At 41.8% G+C, this 17,433-nt stretch overlaps 1 protein-coding gene across 1 annotated transcript in view; it reads left to right on the top strand.

The window, feature by feature from the left end:
* The first annotated feature begins 464 nt into the window (after positions 1 to 464).
* The window catches only part of LOC311141488 (polycomb protein suz12-A-like), a 34,083-nt gene continuing 17,114 nt past the window's right edge, over positions 465 to 17,433 (top strand). Inside the window, exons 1-11 of the mRNA XM_084176830.1 lie at positions 465 to 1,140; positions 2,771 to 2,817; positions 3,133 to 3,197; positions 6,242 to 6,310; positions 6,629 to 6,678; positions 7,160 to 7,245; positions 7,424 to 7,667; positions 8,100 to 8,199; positions 8,667 to 8,772; positions 14,723 to 14,906; positions 17,108 to 17,199. Of these exons, the coding sequence (XP_084032956.1) occupies positions 939 to 1,140; positions 2,771 to 2,817; positions 3,133 to 3,197; positions 6,242 to 6,310; positions 6,629 to 6,678; positions 7,160 to 7,245; positions 7,424 to 7,667; positions 8,100 to 8,199; positions 8,667 to 8,772; positions 14,723 to 14,906; positions 17,108 to 17,199 (1,245 nt within the window). The 5' untranslated portion in view covers positions 465 to 938. The remainder of the gene's footprint in view (positions 1,141 to 2,770; positions 2,818 to 3,132; positions 3,198 to 6,241; positions 6,311 to 6,628; positions 6,679 to 7,159; positions 7,246 to 7,423; positions 7,668 to 8,099; positions 8,200 to 8,666; positions 8,773 to 14,722; positions 14,907 to 17,107; positions 17,200 to 17,433) is intronic.

Below are 17,433 nucleotides of genomic sequence, written 5' to 3'. Positions count from 1 at the left end.
CGGTCATCCAACCCGGAATTCCAAGTCGGAAACTCTGGCCTTTCTAGAGCTCCGACTTTCCGACCCAAAGATCACTGACATCATTTGACCTCGTTATTTTCCGAGTTCCCAGTAGCCTTGAAAGCACCATTGGGTCCTCAAACTTGAACTCCCGATTTGCCATTTCGAAAATTAGGCGTTTCCCGCGAAACGGAATATTCGTGATCACACTCCCTCGTCTGATTGGTTCCGTAGGCGGGCCTTCTGACTTTGTGGCTGTGGTAACTAGTGACGACTGCGCGTGAGCGGCAAAAGCTTCTCCACCGAACGTCATCCGCTGACCCGTGATGATTCGCACCAATCACAACTCTCACTTCTCTAAACAACGCCTCTGATTCGGCTAGGATCTGTGGGGGCGGTTGCTTTTAAGTCACTGTTTGAATTGTTGAGTTCAGGGAGTTTATGCCTATGTGGGCAAAAAAAAAACGGTGAATTTGACTGTTCAGTAGATGCTCTCAGGAAAATTGCACTAAATGGTTCATTTGCGTAGAGTTTTGTAGCTTTATCAAGCCGACATAGCATTCTTTCGAACTCACCTTATTTGCTGTGATATCTACAGCATAACTAGCTAACGTTAGCTATTTGATGTTCAGCAGGAAACACAGCTAGGTGCTTGCTAACTTCTCTCATTTCGTGCATTTCCTTGCGATTTAATCGAATTTGTTTCTCTGACAAACTGTTTTCTAGCCAAGCAACAACTGTAGCTGACAAACAATGCATTGCTACAACAAGTCTAATGTTAATTCAATGAAATTGACAAGAAGAAGATAGCTGGCTAACACCGGCTGGCTAGCTTCAGCTTGCTCGTTGTTGGTGCTCTCTTTGTTTTGACAAAGGACCTGAGTTCTTATTTTTTTCATATTTGTAATACACCTGTGACGTTTTTTATTTCCTGGGCCATGGCTCCCCAGAAGCACGGTTCTTCTGGTGGCGGCAACAACGTATCGGGTCCCGTTGTGGGCTATTGTGGTACCGGTGGCGGCAGAGCGAACGGCAGTGTGTACGGCCACCAAACAACTGCAGTTGTGGTGCCCGCTGCCAAGAAACCGAAAATGGAACTGGTTCAAGCCGACCATGAGTTGTTCTTGCAGGCATTTGAAAGTGAGTTGCTGTCATTGTCGTCTTATAATGTTGTTGCATGATTAGTTATCTTTATATAGCTAGATTGCGTGTAAATACCAATCTACTATATAACAATCTCTATTTAATCTAGCCTATATAGAAGTGTCCCTTGTGATTGTGAGCCATCTTTATTTCAACAAAACTATAACCACATTTCACCAGAAAGACGTCATGTTAAAAGCATCTGACAACATGATCATTATACTGAGAAATCGGATCCTATTTTAAATGTGTAGCTAACTAGTTAATTTATTCTACCACGTGCTTGCTTACTTCCTCATCTGAAGAGATGACATGTGCCAGAACTACTTTAAGAAATGAGCATGTGCTGCCTTTGAAATATATTTTTGACAACTAATGTAACACACAAATATGTATAGGGTCATTTCCATGTAAAAGGACCGATGATCACCAACATGTGAAGAGTCTATATTTGTGAAAAATTAAGGTGTGTGTGTATATATACATTTTATACAACCATTTCCCATCCTAAAAATTAGGAATAGCAAAGGCTTTGATTTCTGGTCAAACAGATGGAAAAGGGGTCTTAGAGAACGTCTACCAGAAAAAGTCTTAAGGTATTAGAAATACATTAAAACACAATAATGTTGAAGTAAAGGCCCCTGCCAACTAATATCAACACTTATATTTAGTTTTGGAGAAATGTTTCTGCCTTCTGTAAGTTTAAGAAACATTGCCTTGTGCCTTGAAATTCCGTTACCAAAAACCCACATATCAATTAGTGTTTTTACTGACATACATTTTGTTTATGAATTATTAAGTGTTTAAGACTCGAAATTCCGTTATCAAATCGGTAACAGAATTCCAGAAAAATCGGTCACGGAATTTATGCAATTGAATTGGCTACAATGGGAAATCAAAGTAGTCACAAACCACAGTTGGATTCACAAGTTTAGACAGCACAATAGAGTACAGTAAAGAGAAATATAGTTCTGTAGAGTTTAGTACAGTATACAGTAGAGCACACACGTTGAGTACACTATACTGTACTGTACTGAACTAAACTCTACTATACTATACAGAACTATACTGTACTGAACTTTACTGTACTGAACTATACTCTACTATACTGAACTATACTCTTCTGTACTTGTACTGAACTATACTGTACCGAACTATACTGTACAAAACTATACTCGACTGTACTGAACTGTACTGTACTCTACTGAACTATACTATACTGAACTATACTCTACTGTACTGAACTGTACTCTATTGTACTGAACTCTACTGTACGGAACCATACTCGACTGTACTGAACTGTACTGTACTATACTGAACTATACTCTACTGTACTGAACTGTACTCTATTGTACTGAACTCTACTGTACTGAACTCTACTGAACTATACTCTACTGTACTGAACTATACTCTACTTTACTGCACTGTACTCAACTGTACGAGAATAAGATTGTTGTCAATGTAAAGTAATTTACTGTAAGCTAATGAATGTTGAACCAGTGTCTGTTTCAGAGCCAACAATAATTGCCCCTCTAGGAGAAATAGTCTGTTGCCTAAGTATAATGTTATTGTCAATGTAATTTACTGTGAAGTTAATGAATGTTGAACCAGTCTATTGTGTTTCCAGAACCGACCCAGATCTACAGGTTTCTCAGAACCAGGAACTTGATAGCGGTACGTTGGAAGCCTTCTCAGCACCTGTCATTCTTTACTGTCTGTGGCCTCTAATGGTGTGCCTGTTTGAAGATGGTACAGATTTAATGTACCTCTAGAATAGCCTTCTGTTGAGCAGATAGACTACCTTGAACCAGCTGTAACATCGCTGGCTAATGATGTCTGTTTGAAGATGGTAAACATTTGATGCACTGCACAGTTCCACTAGATAGAATTGCCTTCTTTTTGGCATTGACAACCTGTTGCGACATTTCTGTCAAGGTGCAGAAGATGCATGTGCAGATTTCTAATCGTTTTTCCTGTGTTGGTTTTCAGCCCATATTTTTGCACAGAACCCTCACCTACATGTCCCACAGAAACTCAAGAACAAACGCCAAAAGGTAAAAACCTGCATGAAGGTGTTGATTATAACTGTTGAATGTTTTTTAAAAAGTCCATTGATATGTTAGGCATTCTCAGCATACTGATGGACCCAGTTAGATGAGTCCCAGTCTTCAAATAGCTTACATGAGCAGCAGAATGAAAAACCTAAAGGTTTTAGTACTAAGATCTGTTTGTGTGTACCAGTGACATAATTACAGTGAACCCGACGACCCCAGAAACTGAAGAGTTGGTAGGGTTAAACCCTGTTGGATTACAGCAGGGGAGAGTGTGTGTGGTTCAGTATGCTGTTATCTTAACACAGGGCCAACAGCCATGGGGCTGCATAGTGTAGGAGGGGGCAGCCCCTGCTGTTTCACTGAGTGACGTAATGTATACAGTTGAAGTCGGAAGTTTACATACACTTAGGTTGGAGTTATTTAAAACTCGTTTTTCAACCACTCCACACATTTCTTGTTAACAAACTATAGTTTTGGCAAGTCGGTTAGGACATCTACTTTGTGCATGACACAAGTAATTTTTCCAAAAATTGTTTACAGACAGATTATTTCACTTATAATTCACTGTATCACAATTCCAGTGGGTCGGAAGTTTACATACACTAAGTTGACTGTGCCTTTAAACAGCTTGGAAAATTCCAGAAAATTATGTCATGGCTTTAGAAGCTTCTGATAGGCTAATTGACATCATTTGAGTCAATTGGAGGTGTACCTGTGGATGTATTTCAAGGCATACCTTCAAACTCAGTGCCTCTTTGCTTGACATCATGGGAAAATCAAAAGAAATCAGCCAAGACCTCAGAAAATAAATTGTAGACCTCCACAAGTATGGTTCATCCTTGGGAGCAATTTCCAAACACCAGAAGGTACCACGTTCATCTGTACAAACAATAGTACGCAAGTATAAACACCATGGGACCACGCAGCCATCGTACCGCTCAGGAAGGAGATGCGTTCAGTCTCCTAGAGATTAACGTACTTAGGTGCAAATCAATCCCAGAACATTTACATTTTAGTCATTTAGCAGACGCTCTTATCCAGAGCGACTTAGTTAGTGAGTGCATACATATTTTTTCATATTGGCCCCCCGTGGGAATTGAACCCACAACCCTGGCGTTGCAAGCGCCATGCTCTACCAACTGAGCTACAGGGGATAACTACTCATTATTATTATTATTAGTAGTAGTAGATCTGTCAGTCACAATTTACCATAATGCATCATCACAGATTTGATGCTCTTAAAAACAGTGATCCCTGTGGGAATTGAAAACAACAATTGAAAAACAACTTTGTTGCTAGCACTGCACTCTTCCTAATTGAGCCACACAGGACCATTGTCTGCTGTAATGAGACGTTGTACGTGTTGGCTAATGACTATATCTTGCTCTATGTAAATTAGAAATGGTACGTTTAGTTATCTTAGCTGTTTTGCATATCGGTTGATTATAGTGATATCTGGGGCCCTGAGTTCTTCTTGATTCTAGTGATATCTAGAATCAAATGTTTTTCCCCTACGATGCGAAACGTATCCTACCGGCTGTATTTCTGCCCAACGTGAATGGCAATAGTGCAAGATATACATGAAAACATGAAATGACACCAGGAATCGATAGAACATCGCTCAAAAAACAAAATAACTTTCAAAATAGGTGAATCTATCCTTTAATTCTTTACACTCGTGGGAATTGGCCTATATGGATAGGGAGGCTAAATTGAAATGTTTCTTACAGAATAAATATGAAAAGTGTATGCATAACCATGGCAGAAATGGAAAGGGAACAGTTGGGAGGTTATGGGAAAATTATTAGACCAAAGTTGAGGACACAACAGTTCACCTGACACAAGACTAAATCCAAACATTACACTGCTGATTTTATGTGCATTTTACATGTACTTTTAGCCGTATTTGTTGATAATGAAATCTCAAATAGTCTGGATATATTCAGTAACATGATAATATTCCTGGGAAATGTGTTGTAGGTGCAACATAAGACAAACATTTTTAAAGGATTTGAGTGAGAGGACTAACTGGTGTCTCCAAGTGACCACACACCTCTCCAAAGTGTTCACAGTTCCTAACTAATTCTAATGCACTTTTATGACTCAAAGTCTTCAACTATAAGGTGTTTTTTTTAGCTCTCCTAGCTGTGCTGTTGAGGAACTAGAGCAAGGACACTTGTAGTTGTTTTGTTTGGAACACAGCCCTGCATCTCCGCCTTTACACAATTACTGTTGTTGTTTACGCAATCCAAATATTGGTCCATTATAAATCGCAATCTGGGTCAGGTGGGCATCATTTGAAAGCTTGTTCTATTGCCAACATGACTAGCTAAGTTATAAAATAGGATATTACGGTGTTAGGCTTTCACAAGGTAATTCAGGGAAACAGATCGTAATTTTGGAACGCATAGAAAGGTGTCATGAGTGCATTCAGGTGTGTGTGCCGAGGCTAATTTTCTTCACAGTAGACAAACCGGCTCGTTCTGTTCAGAACAACCCAGGGTATGACGCCATGTCATCTTGAACTTTACATCAAACATAGTGATCATAAACGTTGACACTGTATATTGCCCAATTAGCGGGAGGGATGGGGGCAACTTGTTGTCACATGCGGTGCTGAAGTTCAGAGCTCTGACGTCATGTATAGCATGTTACTGTACAGCCACTGTGTTCCAATTTAGATGCTTATCAGTGTCCACATCTGCCATTTTCAACCCGTATACGGGTACGAGTTTAAAGCCCTACACAGCCCAGTTTCTCCATTGGGTTGAATACATCCTCACTTTTTAAATGATATTTATCTGCATTTAATGGTGATGTGTGCTCTGATTCTCCCACTTGTGCACTCCCTGTCATGGTTTTAAAATCATTGGATGGTTGTAGGAGCACTGGGTGGGGCAGTATCCAACATGGTTAAATCCTTGACGGGGAGTATGCAAGACAAGTGCACACTTTGGGAGAAGTGTAGAGGAGGAGGTTCAAGCCTCAGAAGTGCAGTCTAAATCCCTGTTGCTATTAACCCTGAGGGTTCTCTGGGGGGTCAGGAAGTCCTCCAGGGTGGATCATCTGCTGTACAGAGTGGAGAAGAAGAGGGCTGAGCAGAAGGCACACAGGTAAACACACAGACCCGTTCACTATCTTCTGGTCTTTTTCCATTAGTCCACTGTTGATACGGTGATGATGTGGCAATGCTACACTTTGCTTCTTGAAAGTTCTAGGCCTATATCCTGAACTTGACCTTTGACATGCAAAAAATGTTGATGCTGTATCAATGGGTAAAATACCAAAATATCATTTGAGTGGATTATTCCTTGAACTCCAAAAGGTGCTTGATATCGATAGTCCCAAAAAAGCCATTCACACCTGAAAGAATCAGAACTAAGCTCTTTTTCGGGAACTCTTTGGTAACTCTTTCATAACTTTGTCCCCAGCCTGGCTTCACACCTACAACTCACCTTCACTGGGTTCTTTCATAAAGTCGGTAAGTGCAGGGATGGATAGTTGGTAAGTGTTTAACCTGATGTTTGCAGGGATGATAGATGGTAAGTGTTTAACCTGATGTTTGCAGGGATGATAGTTGGTAAGTGTTTAACCTGATGTTTGCAGGGATGATAGTTGGTAAGTGTTTAACCTGATGTTTGCAGGGATGATAGATGGTAAGTGTTTAACCTGATGTTTGCAGGGATGATAGTTGGTAAGTGTTTAACCTGATGTTTGCAGGGATGATAGTTGGTAAGTGTTTAACCTGATGTTTGCAGGGATGATAGTTGGTAAGTGTTGAACCTGATGTTTGCAGGGATGATAGTTGGTAAGTGTTTAACCTGATGTTTGCAGGGATGATAGTGGGTAAGTGTTGAACCTGATGTTTGCAGGGAGGATGGAAAATATACATTTCATCAGATACCAAATGCACGTTATTAGTTTAAATCCTGATTGTTAATGTCTTCTTATTCCCTCTACAGAGAAGTCGTCAGTAGACTCAGAGAATAAGCAGAACTCTGTTTCTCTAGAGGTGCTGCTGGTTAAAGTCTGTCACAAGAAGAGGAAGGTAAGAGAGTGTGTGTGAGCATCTGCTAAATGAGTCAAATGTAAATGTGTGTGTGTGTGTGTGTGCATCTTCTCTCCTTTTACCTCTCTTTCTCTCTCTCTCATCCTCTCTTTTTCTCTCTCCTCTTTCATCCCTCTCTCTTGTACACATTTCCACTCCCCGTTCTCTCCCCCTCTAGGATGTGAGCTGTCCAGTGAAGCAGGTTCCTACAGGGAAGAAGCAGGTGCCTCTGAACCCAGACAGCAGCGCTCCCAGCAGTCAGGCCAAGCCAGGCTCCTGTCCTTCTCTGGTGGTGTCCAGTAGTGAGTTTGAAGCCAGCAACGTCCATACGGTCAAGTCCTACTCCCTGTTGTTCAGAGTGTCAGGACCAGGCAGGACACAGCACAATGGACTGGTCAAGGGACAGACCAATGAGAACATAGGTAGGCTTAGTGCTGGAGGTAGTCACTACGTGTGTGTGTGTGTGTGTGTGTTAACCCCAGCCTTGTATTGTTACAGAGGATGTGTGTGTGTGTGTGTGTTAACCCCAGTCTTGTATTGTTACAGAGGATGTGTGTGTGTGTGTGTGTTAACCCCAGCCTTGTATTGTTACAGAGGATGTGTGTGTGTGTGTGTGTGTGTGTGTGTTAACCCCAGCCTTGTATTGTTACAGAGGATGTGTGTGTGTGTGTGTGTGTGTGTTAACCCCAGCCTTGTATTGTTACAGAGGATGTGTGTGTGTGTGTGTGTGTGTGTTAACCCCAGCCTTGTATTGTTACAGAGGATGTGTGTGTGTGTTAACCCCAGCCTTGTATTGTTACAGAGGATGTGTGTGTGTGTGTGTGTGTGTTAACCCCAGCCTTGTATTGTTACAGAGGATGTGTGTAACAGGAAGAAGAGAAGCTCCACCGTCAGAGAAGAAGAAGTGGGAGAAACAACGTTCGTAGCTCAGATGACTGTGTTTGATAAGAACAGGTACACACACACAGTCCTCTAACCTCTAACCCTAAAATAGCCTTTTACAAGTGAGGACCGGCAGAATGTCCTCACTTCTCTGAATTGTAGTTGGTTTACTATTCTTGGACTTCAGGTACTCACCAGTATAGTACATTATGTTCACACACACTCTCACACACACAGGGTTGTGTTCTTTTGTTATTTCTCTCTCACTCTCTCTTTCTCATTCTCTCTCTCTCTCATACGCTGCACACCTCTCTGGTAGACTGTGGGCTTGTTCCACCTCTCTGGTAGACTGTGGGCTTGTTCCACCTCTCTGGTAGACTGTGGGCTTGTTCCACATCAACTGCATTGCAGTTGACAATCTAGAAATCACCTTGCTTCACAAAAAACAACTCATTATTTGTCAGTCAGTCACGATTTGCCCACTTGGCATCACTGATTTTAAGCTCTCGAAGACGGCCAATGTCCCTCTGTCTTTTCAGGCGTCTCCAGTTGTTAGATGGGGAGTATGAGGTGTCTATGCAGCAGATGGAGGACTGTCCTGTCAACAAGAAGAGAGCCACCTGGGAAACAAACCTGGATGGAAAGGTACATGTGTTGGTTGACAGGTGTGTGTGTTGTCACGATACCAGAATTGAGACTTTGATACCAGGTTTAGTGTCATGATACTCGATACCAAAACGATACCACAGCAAAAAAATAAGGTATATTAGCCAAAGTCCCAGAATGGCCCTTGATCCAGACTGAGAAACCCAGCTACTGCTCTGATCAATAGTTGGGCATCTTATAAGTTCAATATCCTTACATTTGAAATGGGGATGAGACAAATATACAATGTTTAAACAGACATTTAAAAAAATCGTTTAAACGATGAATCATAAAATGATGTGAATTCACAATTAAAAAATGGTCCTGAGTATGATGGCAATGCAGTTTAATATACGCACGCCTGGCTACCTACCAGACGACCGTCACTAGTTGCCACAGTCATAAACCCTGCCAATTTCTACAATTTATCTTCTTAAAATGTGATTTTAAACCTTACCTTAACCACACTGCTAACCTTATGCCTAACCCTAACCTTAAATGAAGGCCAAAAAGCACATTTTTTTTGTTTTCATTTACTTTTACGATATATCCAAATTTGACTTTGTGGCTGTGCTATCTAGTGGAGCCCCTACCAGACGGATCACCTCTTACTACAGATGTTCCACATAAATATTCTGCGGTTGGTGTTTTCTGTAATGATTTAAGTGACCATTGTGCTGTTGTTGCTGTTAGAAATACTAAGGTACCCAAAACAAACCCACGCTTTATTCGTAAGAGAAAGTTTGAGTTTTAATGAGCAGGCTTTCTTTCATGATTTGTTTTATTTTGACTGGAGCAAGATTGAGCTTATTCCTGATGTGGAAACTGCCTTGAAGTTCTTTCATGATAGTTCTTCCCAAATAGTAAACAAACATGCCCCATTCCGCAGGTTCAGAGTTAAAGGGCGGGATATAATCCATGGTTTTCTTCTGAGCTGTCCTGTATTATTCACAAACGTAATCTAGCCTGGGCTAAAGCAAGAAAATCATGTTCTGATGCTGATTGGCTTTTTTTTAGGCAGCTACGAAACAAGTGTTCTTCTCTTCTCAGGAAGGCCAAGTCTGAATATTTTATGTCTGTTACTGCTGATAACCTGAATGACCCTAGAAAGTTTTGGAAGGCTATTAAGTCTGTCTGGTAACAGTAATGTTAATGAATTTCCATCATGTGTATTGAAGGACTCTGTTGCTGTATATGAGAACTGAAATGCTGAATTGTTTCAATGAGGACTTTGTATCATCTGGTAGGCTGTTTGATTCAGTATCTTCTGTCTCTGTACAACCTTGTGTGGATGAGCTGGTCAAACTTGTAGCTTTTTGCCATTCTCAGTGCATGAGGTACATACAGTGAGGGGGGGGGGGGAAAGTATTGCTGATTTTGTACGTTTGCCCACTGACAAATACATTATCAATCTATAATTTGAATGGTAGGTTTATTTGAACAGTGAGAGACAGAATAACCACAAAAAAATCCAGAAAAACGCATGTCAAAAATGTTATAAATTGATTTACATTTTAATGAGGGAAATAAGTATTTGACCCCCTCTCAATCAGAAAGATTTTCTGGCTCCCAGGTGTCTTTTATACAGGCAACGAGCTGAGATTAGGAGCACACTCTTAAAGGGAGTGCTCCTAATCTCAGTTTCTACCTGTATAAAAGAGACCTGTCCACAGAAGCAATCAATCAGATTCCAAACTCTCCACCATGTCCAAGACCAAAGAGCTCTCCAAGGATGTCAGGGACAAGATTGTAGACCTACACAAAGCTGGAATGGGCTACAAGACCATCGCCAAGCAGCTTGGTGAGAAGGTGACAAGTTGGTGCGATTATTCGCAAATGGAAGAAACACAAAATAACTGTCAATCTCCCTCTGCCTGGGGCTCCATGCAAGATCTCACCTTGTGGAGTTGAAATGATCATGAGAACGGTGAGGAATCAGCCCAGAACTACACGGGAGGATCTTGTCAATGATCTCAAGGCAGCTGGGACCATAGTCACCAAGAAAACAATTGGTAACACACTACGCCGTGAAGGACTGAAATCCTGCAGCGCCCGCAAGGTCCCCCTGCTCAAGAAAGCACATATACATGCCCGTCTGAAGTTTGCCAATGAACATCTGAATGATTCAGAGGAGAACTGGGTGAAAGTGTTGTGGTCAGATGAGACCAAAATGGAGCTCTTTGGCATCAACTCAACTCGCCGTGTTTGAAGGAGGAGGAATGCTGCCTATGACCCCAAGAACACCATCCCCACCGTCAAACATGGAGGTGGAAACAGTATGCTTTGGGGGTGTTTTTCTGCTAAGGGGACAGGACAACTTCACCGCATCAACGGGACGATGGACGGGGCCATGTACCGTCAAATCTTGGGTGACAACGTCCTTCCCTCAGCCAGGGCATTGAAAATGGGTCGTGGATGGGTATTCCAGCATGCCAATGACCCAAAACACACGGCCAAGGCAACAAAGGAGTGGCTCAAGAAGAAGCACATTAAGGTCCTGGAGTGGCCTAGCCAGTCTCCAGACCTTAATCCCATAGAAAATCTGTGGAGGGAGCTGAAGGTTCGAGTTGCCAAACGTCAGCCTCAACCTTAATGACTTGGAGAAGCTCTGCAAAGAGGAGTGGGACAAAATCCCTCCTGAGATGTGTGCAAACCTGGTGGCCAACTACAAGAAACATCTGACCTCTGATTGCCAACAAGGGTTTTGCCACCAAGTACTAAGTCATGTTTTGCAGAGGGGTCAAATACTTATTTCCCTCATTAAAATGCAAATATATAACATTTTTGACATGCGTTTTTCTGGATTTTTTGTTGTTGTTGTTATTCTGTCTCTTACTGTTCAAATAAACCTACCATTAAAATTATAGACTGATCATGTCTTTGTCAGTGGGCAAACGTACAAAATCAGCAGGAGATCAAATACTTTTTTCCCTCACTGTAAAGCCCTGAAATCCTTAGATCAGAGAGAGCCTGCAGGTCCTGATCTTCTTGATCCCTGCTTTTTAAAACTGGCAGCTGATTTCATAGCTGAACCACTTACATATCTGTTCAATCTAACCCTGGAATGTAATGAAATTCCAAGGATCTGGAAATCTGCATTTGTCCTACCAATTTTAAAAGGGGGAGATCCAACTCTTTTAAGTAATTATAGGCCAATCTCAAAGCTGTCACCCCTAGTTAAAAAATACTTGAAATCCTTGTTAGAGAACAGCTAAAACAGTATATAAAAACGAACTCTATTTTATCAATGTACCAATCGGGCTTCAGGAAAAAGCATAGCACAATTACAGCAGCCATGAAGGTTTTAAATGATATCACTGAAGCCCTTGACAAAAAACAGCACTGTCTCTCACTTTTTATTGATCTCTCTAAGGCTTTTGATACAGTTGATCATGCTATACTGAGGCAGAGATTGTCGAGTGTAGGTCTTTCGGCGCATGCAGTTGCATGGTTTGCTCACTATCTGTCTGATAGAACTCAGTGCACTCAATTTGATGGGCTCAGCTCTGTTAAATTGTCTGTCTGTAATGGTGTGCCCCAGGGCTCTGTACTTGGTCCCCTCTTATTCACTATTTATATAAATAATTTAGACAAAAATGTGCAAAATGCGCAACTTAACTTTTATGCTGATGATACTGTTATTTATTGTTGTGCCTCGTCTCTCACTAAAGCTTTCCAGAACTTGCAAACTGCTTTTTATACTGTTCAACATACCTTGTGTCAGTTGAAGCTTATCCTCAATGCTGACACAACTAAACTAATGGTGTTTTCTAAAGCAAGAAACAGACCTCTGAACCTTTCACCTATTACTACATGTCAGGGCAATGAGATTGAGGTTGTAACCGCATATAAATATTTTGGAATTTTAATTGATGACAGCCTCTCTTTTTAAATTGCATATTCAACAACTTACAACAAAATTGAAGTTGGGATTCTATTTTAGGAATAAGGCCTGTTTTTCTTTTGAAGCCAGGAGGAGGCTAGTATTGGCTACATTTATGCCTATACTAGACTATGGAGATATTTTATAGATGAATGCTTCCGCTCAGTGTTTGAGATCAATTGACACACTTTATCATGGAGTATTGAGATTTATTTTAAACTGCAAAACCCTTACGCACCATTGCACTTTATATACCAGGGTTGGCTGTCTTTCTCTAGTCACTCGTAGGCTCAGTCACTGGTATACTTTTATTTACAAAGCCATTTTGGGTTTACTACCATTTTATCTGGGCATTTTTATTCTTCAGAAATGTGGTGGGTACTTTATCCTATCCTGCTAACTGTTCCAAATGTCCGAACTGAATTTGGTAAAAGGGCTTTTATGTACTCTGCGCCATCGGCTTGGAACGCTTTACAACATACTTTTAAACTGGAAGAACTTGTCCCGATTGGTGTTTTTAAATCATTGATTAAGGATTTTGAGGCCGATTCCTTGACCTGTCAATGTTTTTAAATCGCTGTTTTATGATTTTGTTATACTCCTGTGATTTCTATGGATGTTTACTAGATTACTTTTAGTTTTTCATGTTGTCTGTCTGTAATTGTGTAATGACTTGGTGCTGCCTATCTTGGCCAGGACTCTCTTGAAAAACAGATTTCAAATCTCAATGAGCCCTTCCTGGTTAAATAAAGGTAAAATAAAAACATTAATGTGATGGCTCGTTGCAGTGACGTATGACAGCGTGTTCATAGACGTCCCAAAGACGTGTTGTTCACGCCACGTATGGCGTTTGAGAACTCGCACTTTGTACTTGCAGAGCAGTCATTGTACAATTTCTCTATCCGGGCCGTCAAGGTTTTTCGACATGGCATCTTGTAGTCTGGTTCTAGACATGCCATCAGGGTACTGAAGCCGACATCCTCTACAATTTGACCATGGCTGTATATCAACTGTAATCAGTGCTGTGATTTTTTTTGTTTTTTTTTCTCACACCGTCCCTTATAGCACTGCTGCCAGCAACGGTTGGGTCGTCCCTTTCAGCATTGCACCTGTACTGCCACTGTAGCTCCATTCCACCTCGCAAAGTTTGCATTTCACCACCTTATCATTTAACTTGTCAAAGTATTGCCATACAGGCCTTTGCTGCTGTCACTTCCCTGTCACACTCTCTGCCATTTTCCCAACTGTTAAGGACGATGACGTGCAGTGCTTTATATCCGTGGCAAATCAGTTGAAAGATGCATATATTGTTGCGTTAGGTATTTGTTTAATTAAAATGTTTCCCGTCATGATGAGGATCGGGACCTGTTAGTGGTAGTTTTGTGATAACTGCACTCTGATTTCCCCCGTCGGAGCCCTCAGTTCGCTGACGCAATAAATCTTTGGCTGAGGGAGAGACGTGAGGGAGACTATTAAGCGAATGAAGTGTTTGGTGGCAATCAGCATTAAAATCAGCATGTTTTGCGTTATGGTTTGTATGTTATCACAGACAAAGTACTAGGGGTAGTTAATTGATGTTAGCTTCAGCTGTCAGCTAGCAAGGGAAGTTAACCTACAAAGCTGGAAGCTACCGGTATCTTCTTGCAAGTTATTCTAGACTGTATGGACATTTGTTTTGCCAATAGTAATTAACAGTTTCAACATTTCTACACGCTGTGTCGCATTATTCAAGTGTGTTAACTTCTGTGCAGCATGATGCAGCCCAGACTCCCAGTGCAGGCACGGTGCACTCCGTGGGGCACATCGGCTGCGCTCGTAGACAGATTTGACAGAAGTACTGAAAATAACAAAAATTCTAGTACCGAACCATTGTTCATGTTCTAGTATCGAAAAAGTACAGAAGTTTTGTATACTGTGCAACACTAGTGTGTGTGTGTGAGAGATGGCTCCTCCTAGGCCCCTGGTCTTCCCCTCTGAACAGACATCAAGAGAGCACCACTTTTCTCTCCTCTCTTCCCTTTACTCATGTATTTGTCTCTCTCTCTCTCCCTCCCCTCTTTCCTGTAGCGCCTCCCTTCGTTTGAGACGTTCTCCCAGGGTCCTACTCTCCAGTTCACGCTGCGTTGGACAAGCGAGCCCAGTGATAGGTCGACGGCCCCCGTGGCCAAACCCCTCGCCATGCGGAACGCTGACGCTAGCAGCCTGACCTCCGACCTTAGGCCCTGCTCCCTCAGACCCACTCAGACCATAGGTGAGACACGGGCCGGACGACACACACACACACAGACAGACAGACTGTTGTAATCTGTAGAAGCTCACTAAATGGTGTCAACTTAAAGGGACACTTTAACATATACCATGTTTTAAAGGAATACTTCGGAGTCAATTGAACTCGTGGATACCATCTTTATGTCTCTGCGTCCAGTAAGAGGTAGTTTCGCGAGCCAATGCAAGTCTATGGTATCTGCTAGAAAATGCTAGTTAGCAATTGCGCTAGCGATAGTTAGCAACTTCGTTCATACTGGACACCCGAGACATAAAAATAGTATCCACAAGTTCATCTGATTCTGGGGAAGTAGATAAAGGGCCTCATTGACAAAATATTGAAGTATCCCTTTAAACGTGGTATACGTTAAAGTATCCCTTTAAACGTGGTATACGTTAAAGTATCCCTTTAAACGTGGTATACGTTAAAGTATCCCTTTAAACGTGGTATACGTCAAAGTATCCCTTTAAACGTGGTATACGTCAAAGTATCCCTTTAAATGTGGTATATGTTAAAGTATCCCTTTAAACGTGGTATACAGTGAGGGGAAAAAAGTATTTGATCCCCTGCTGATTTTGTACATTTGCCCATTGACAAAGAAATGATCAGTCTATAATTTTAATGGTAGGTTTATTTGAACAGTGAGAGACAGAATAAAAACAAAAAAATCCAGAAAAACGCATGTCAAAAATGTTATAAATTGATTTGCATTTTTTATGAGGGAAATACGTATTTGACCCCCTCTCAATCAGAAAGATTTATGGCTCCCAGGTGTCTTTTAAACAGGTAACGAGCTGAGATTAGGAGCACACTCTTAAAGGGAGTGCTCCTAATCTCAGCTTGTTACCTGTATAAAAGACACCTGTCCACAGAAGCAATCAATCAATCAGATTCCAAACTCTCCACCATGGCCAAGACCAAAGAGCTCTCCAAGGATGTCAGGGACAAGATTTTAGACCTACACAAGGCTGGAATGGGCTACAAGACCATTGCCAAGCAGCTTGGTGAGAAGGTGACAACAGTTGGTGCGATTATTCGCAAATGGAAGAAACACAAAATAACTGTCAATCTCCCTCGGCCTGGGGCTCCATGCAAGATCTCACCTCGTGGAGTTGCAATGATCATGAGAACGGTGAGGAATCAGCCCAGAACTACACGGGAGGATCTTGTCAATGATCTCAAGGCAGCTGGGACCATGGTCACCAAGAAAACACACTACGCCGTGAAAGACTGAAATCCTGCAGCGCCCGCAAGGTCCCCCTGCTCAAGAAAGCACATATACAGGGCCGTCTGAAGTTTGCCAATGAACATCTGAATGATTCAGATGAGAACTGTGTGAAAGTGTTGTGGTCAGATGAGACCAAAATCGAGCTCTTTGGCACCAACTCAACTCGCCGTGTTTGGAGGAGGAGGAATGCTGCCTATGACCCCTAGAACACCATCCCCACCGTCAAATATGGAGGTGGAAACATTATGCTTTGGGGGTGTTTTTCTGCTAAGGGGATAGGACAACTTCACCGCATCAAAGGGACGATGGACGGGGCCATGTACCGTCAAATCTTGGGTGAGAACCTCCTTCCCTCAGCCAGGGCATTGAAAATGGGTCGTGGATGGGTATTCCAGCATGACAATGACCCAAAACACACGGCCAAGGCAACAAAGGAGTGGCTCAAGAAGAAGCACATTAAGGTCCTGGAGTGGCCTAGCCAGTCTCCAGACCTTAATCCCATAGAAAATCTGTGGAGGGAGCTGAAGGTTCGAGTTGCCAAACGTCAGCCTCGAAACCTTAATGACTTGGAGAAGATCTGCAAAGAGGAGTGGGACAAAATCCCTCCTGAGATATGTGCAAACTGGTGGCCAACTACAAGAAACGTCTGACCTCTGTGATTGCCAACAAGGGTTTTGCCACCAAGTACTAAGTCATGTTTTGCAGAGGGGTCAAATACTTATTTCCCTCATTAAAATGCAAATCAATTTAACATTTTTGACATGCGTTTTTCTGGATTTTTTTGTTGTTATTCTGTCTCACTGTTCAAATAAACCTGCCATTTAAAATTATAGACTGATAATTTCTTTGTCAGTGGGCAAATGTACAAAATCAGCAGGGGATCAAATACTTTTTTCCCTCACTGTATGTTAAAGTATCCCTTTTAAACATGGTAGATGTTTCCTCCCTCTCTCTGTAGCTGTTAAAGACTCCTTCAGCAGTACAGACTTTCAGATGAGACGGGAACACACACTTGTGGAACCAAGAGACAATCTACGCATATTCTACCAGGTGAGAGAGAGACACATACACACACTTCTATTCTTGACTTTTGTGAAGATTGTATTGTGCGGTCCATATCTGAATCACAGCTGTGTTGTGCTTGTCTTTTGTTCTCTTGTTATGTGTCTGTCTGACTGGGAGTGGATGGTATTAGAGACCTGGCCCTCTATAACAGGTCTGACTGGGAGTGGATGGTATTAGAGACCTGGCCCTTTATAACAGGTCTGACTGGGAGTGGATGGT

The sequence above is a fragment of the Coregonus lavaretus genome (genome assembly GCF_964263955.1).
Source record: "Coregonus lavaretus genome assembly, chromosome: 2".
NCBI classification, from domain to species: Eukaryota; Metazoa; Chordata; class Actinopteri; order Salmoniformes; family Salmonidae; genus Coregonus; species Coregonus lavaretus.
Note: the sequence above shows the minus strand (reverse complement) of the source record. Positions and strands in the feature narration are given on the sequence as shown.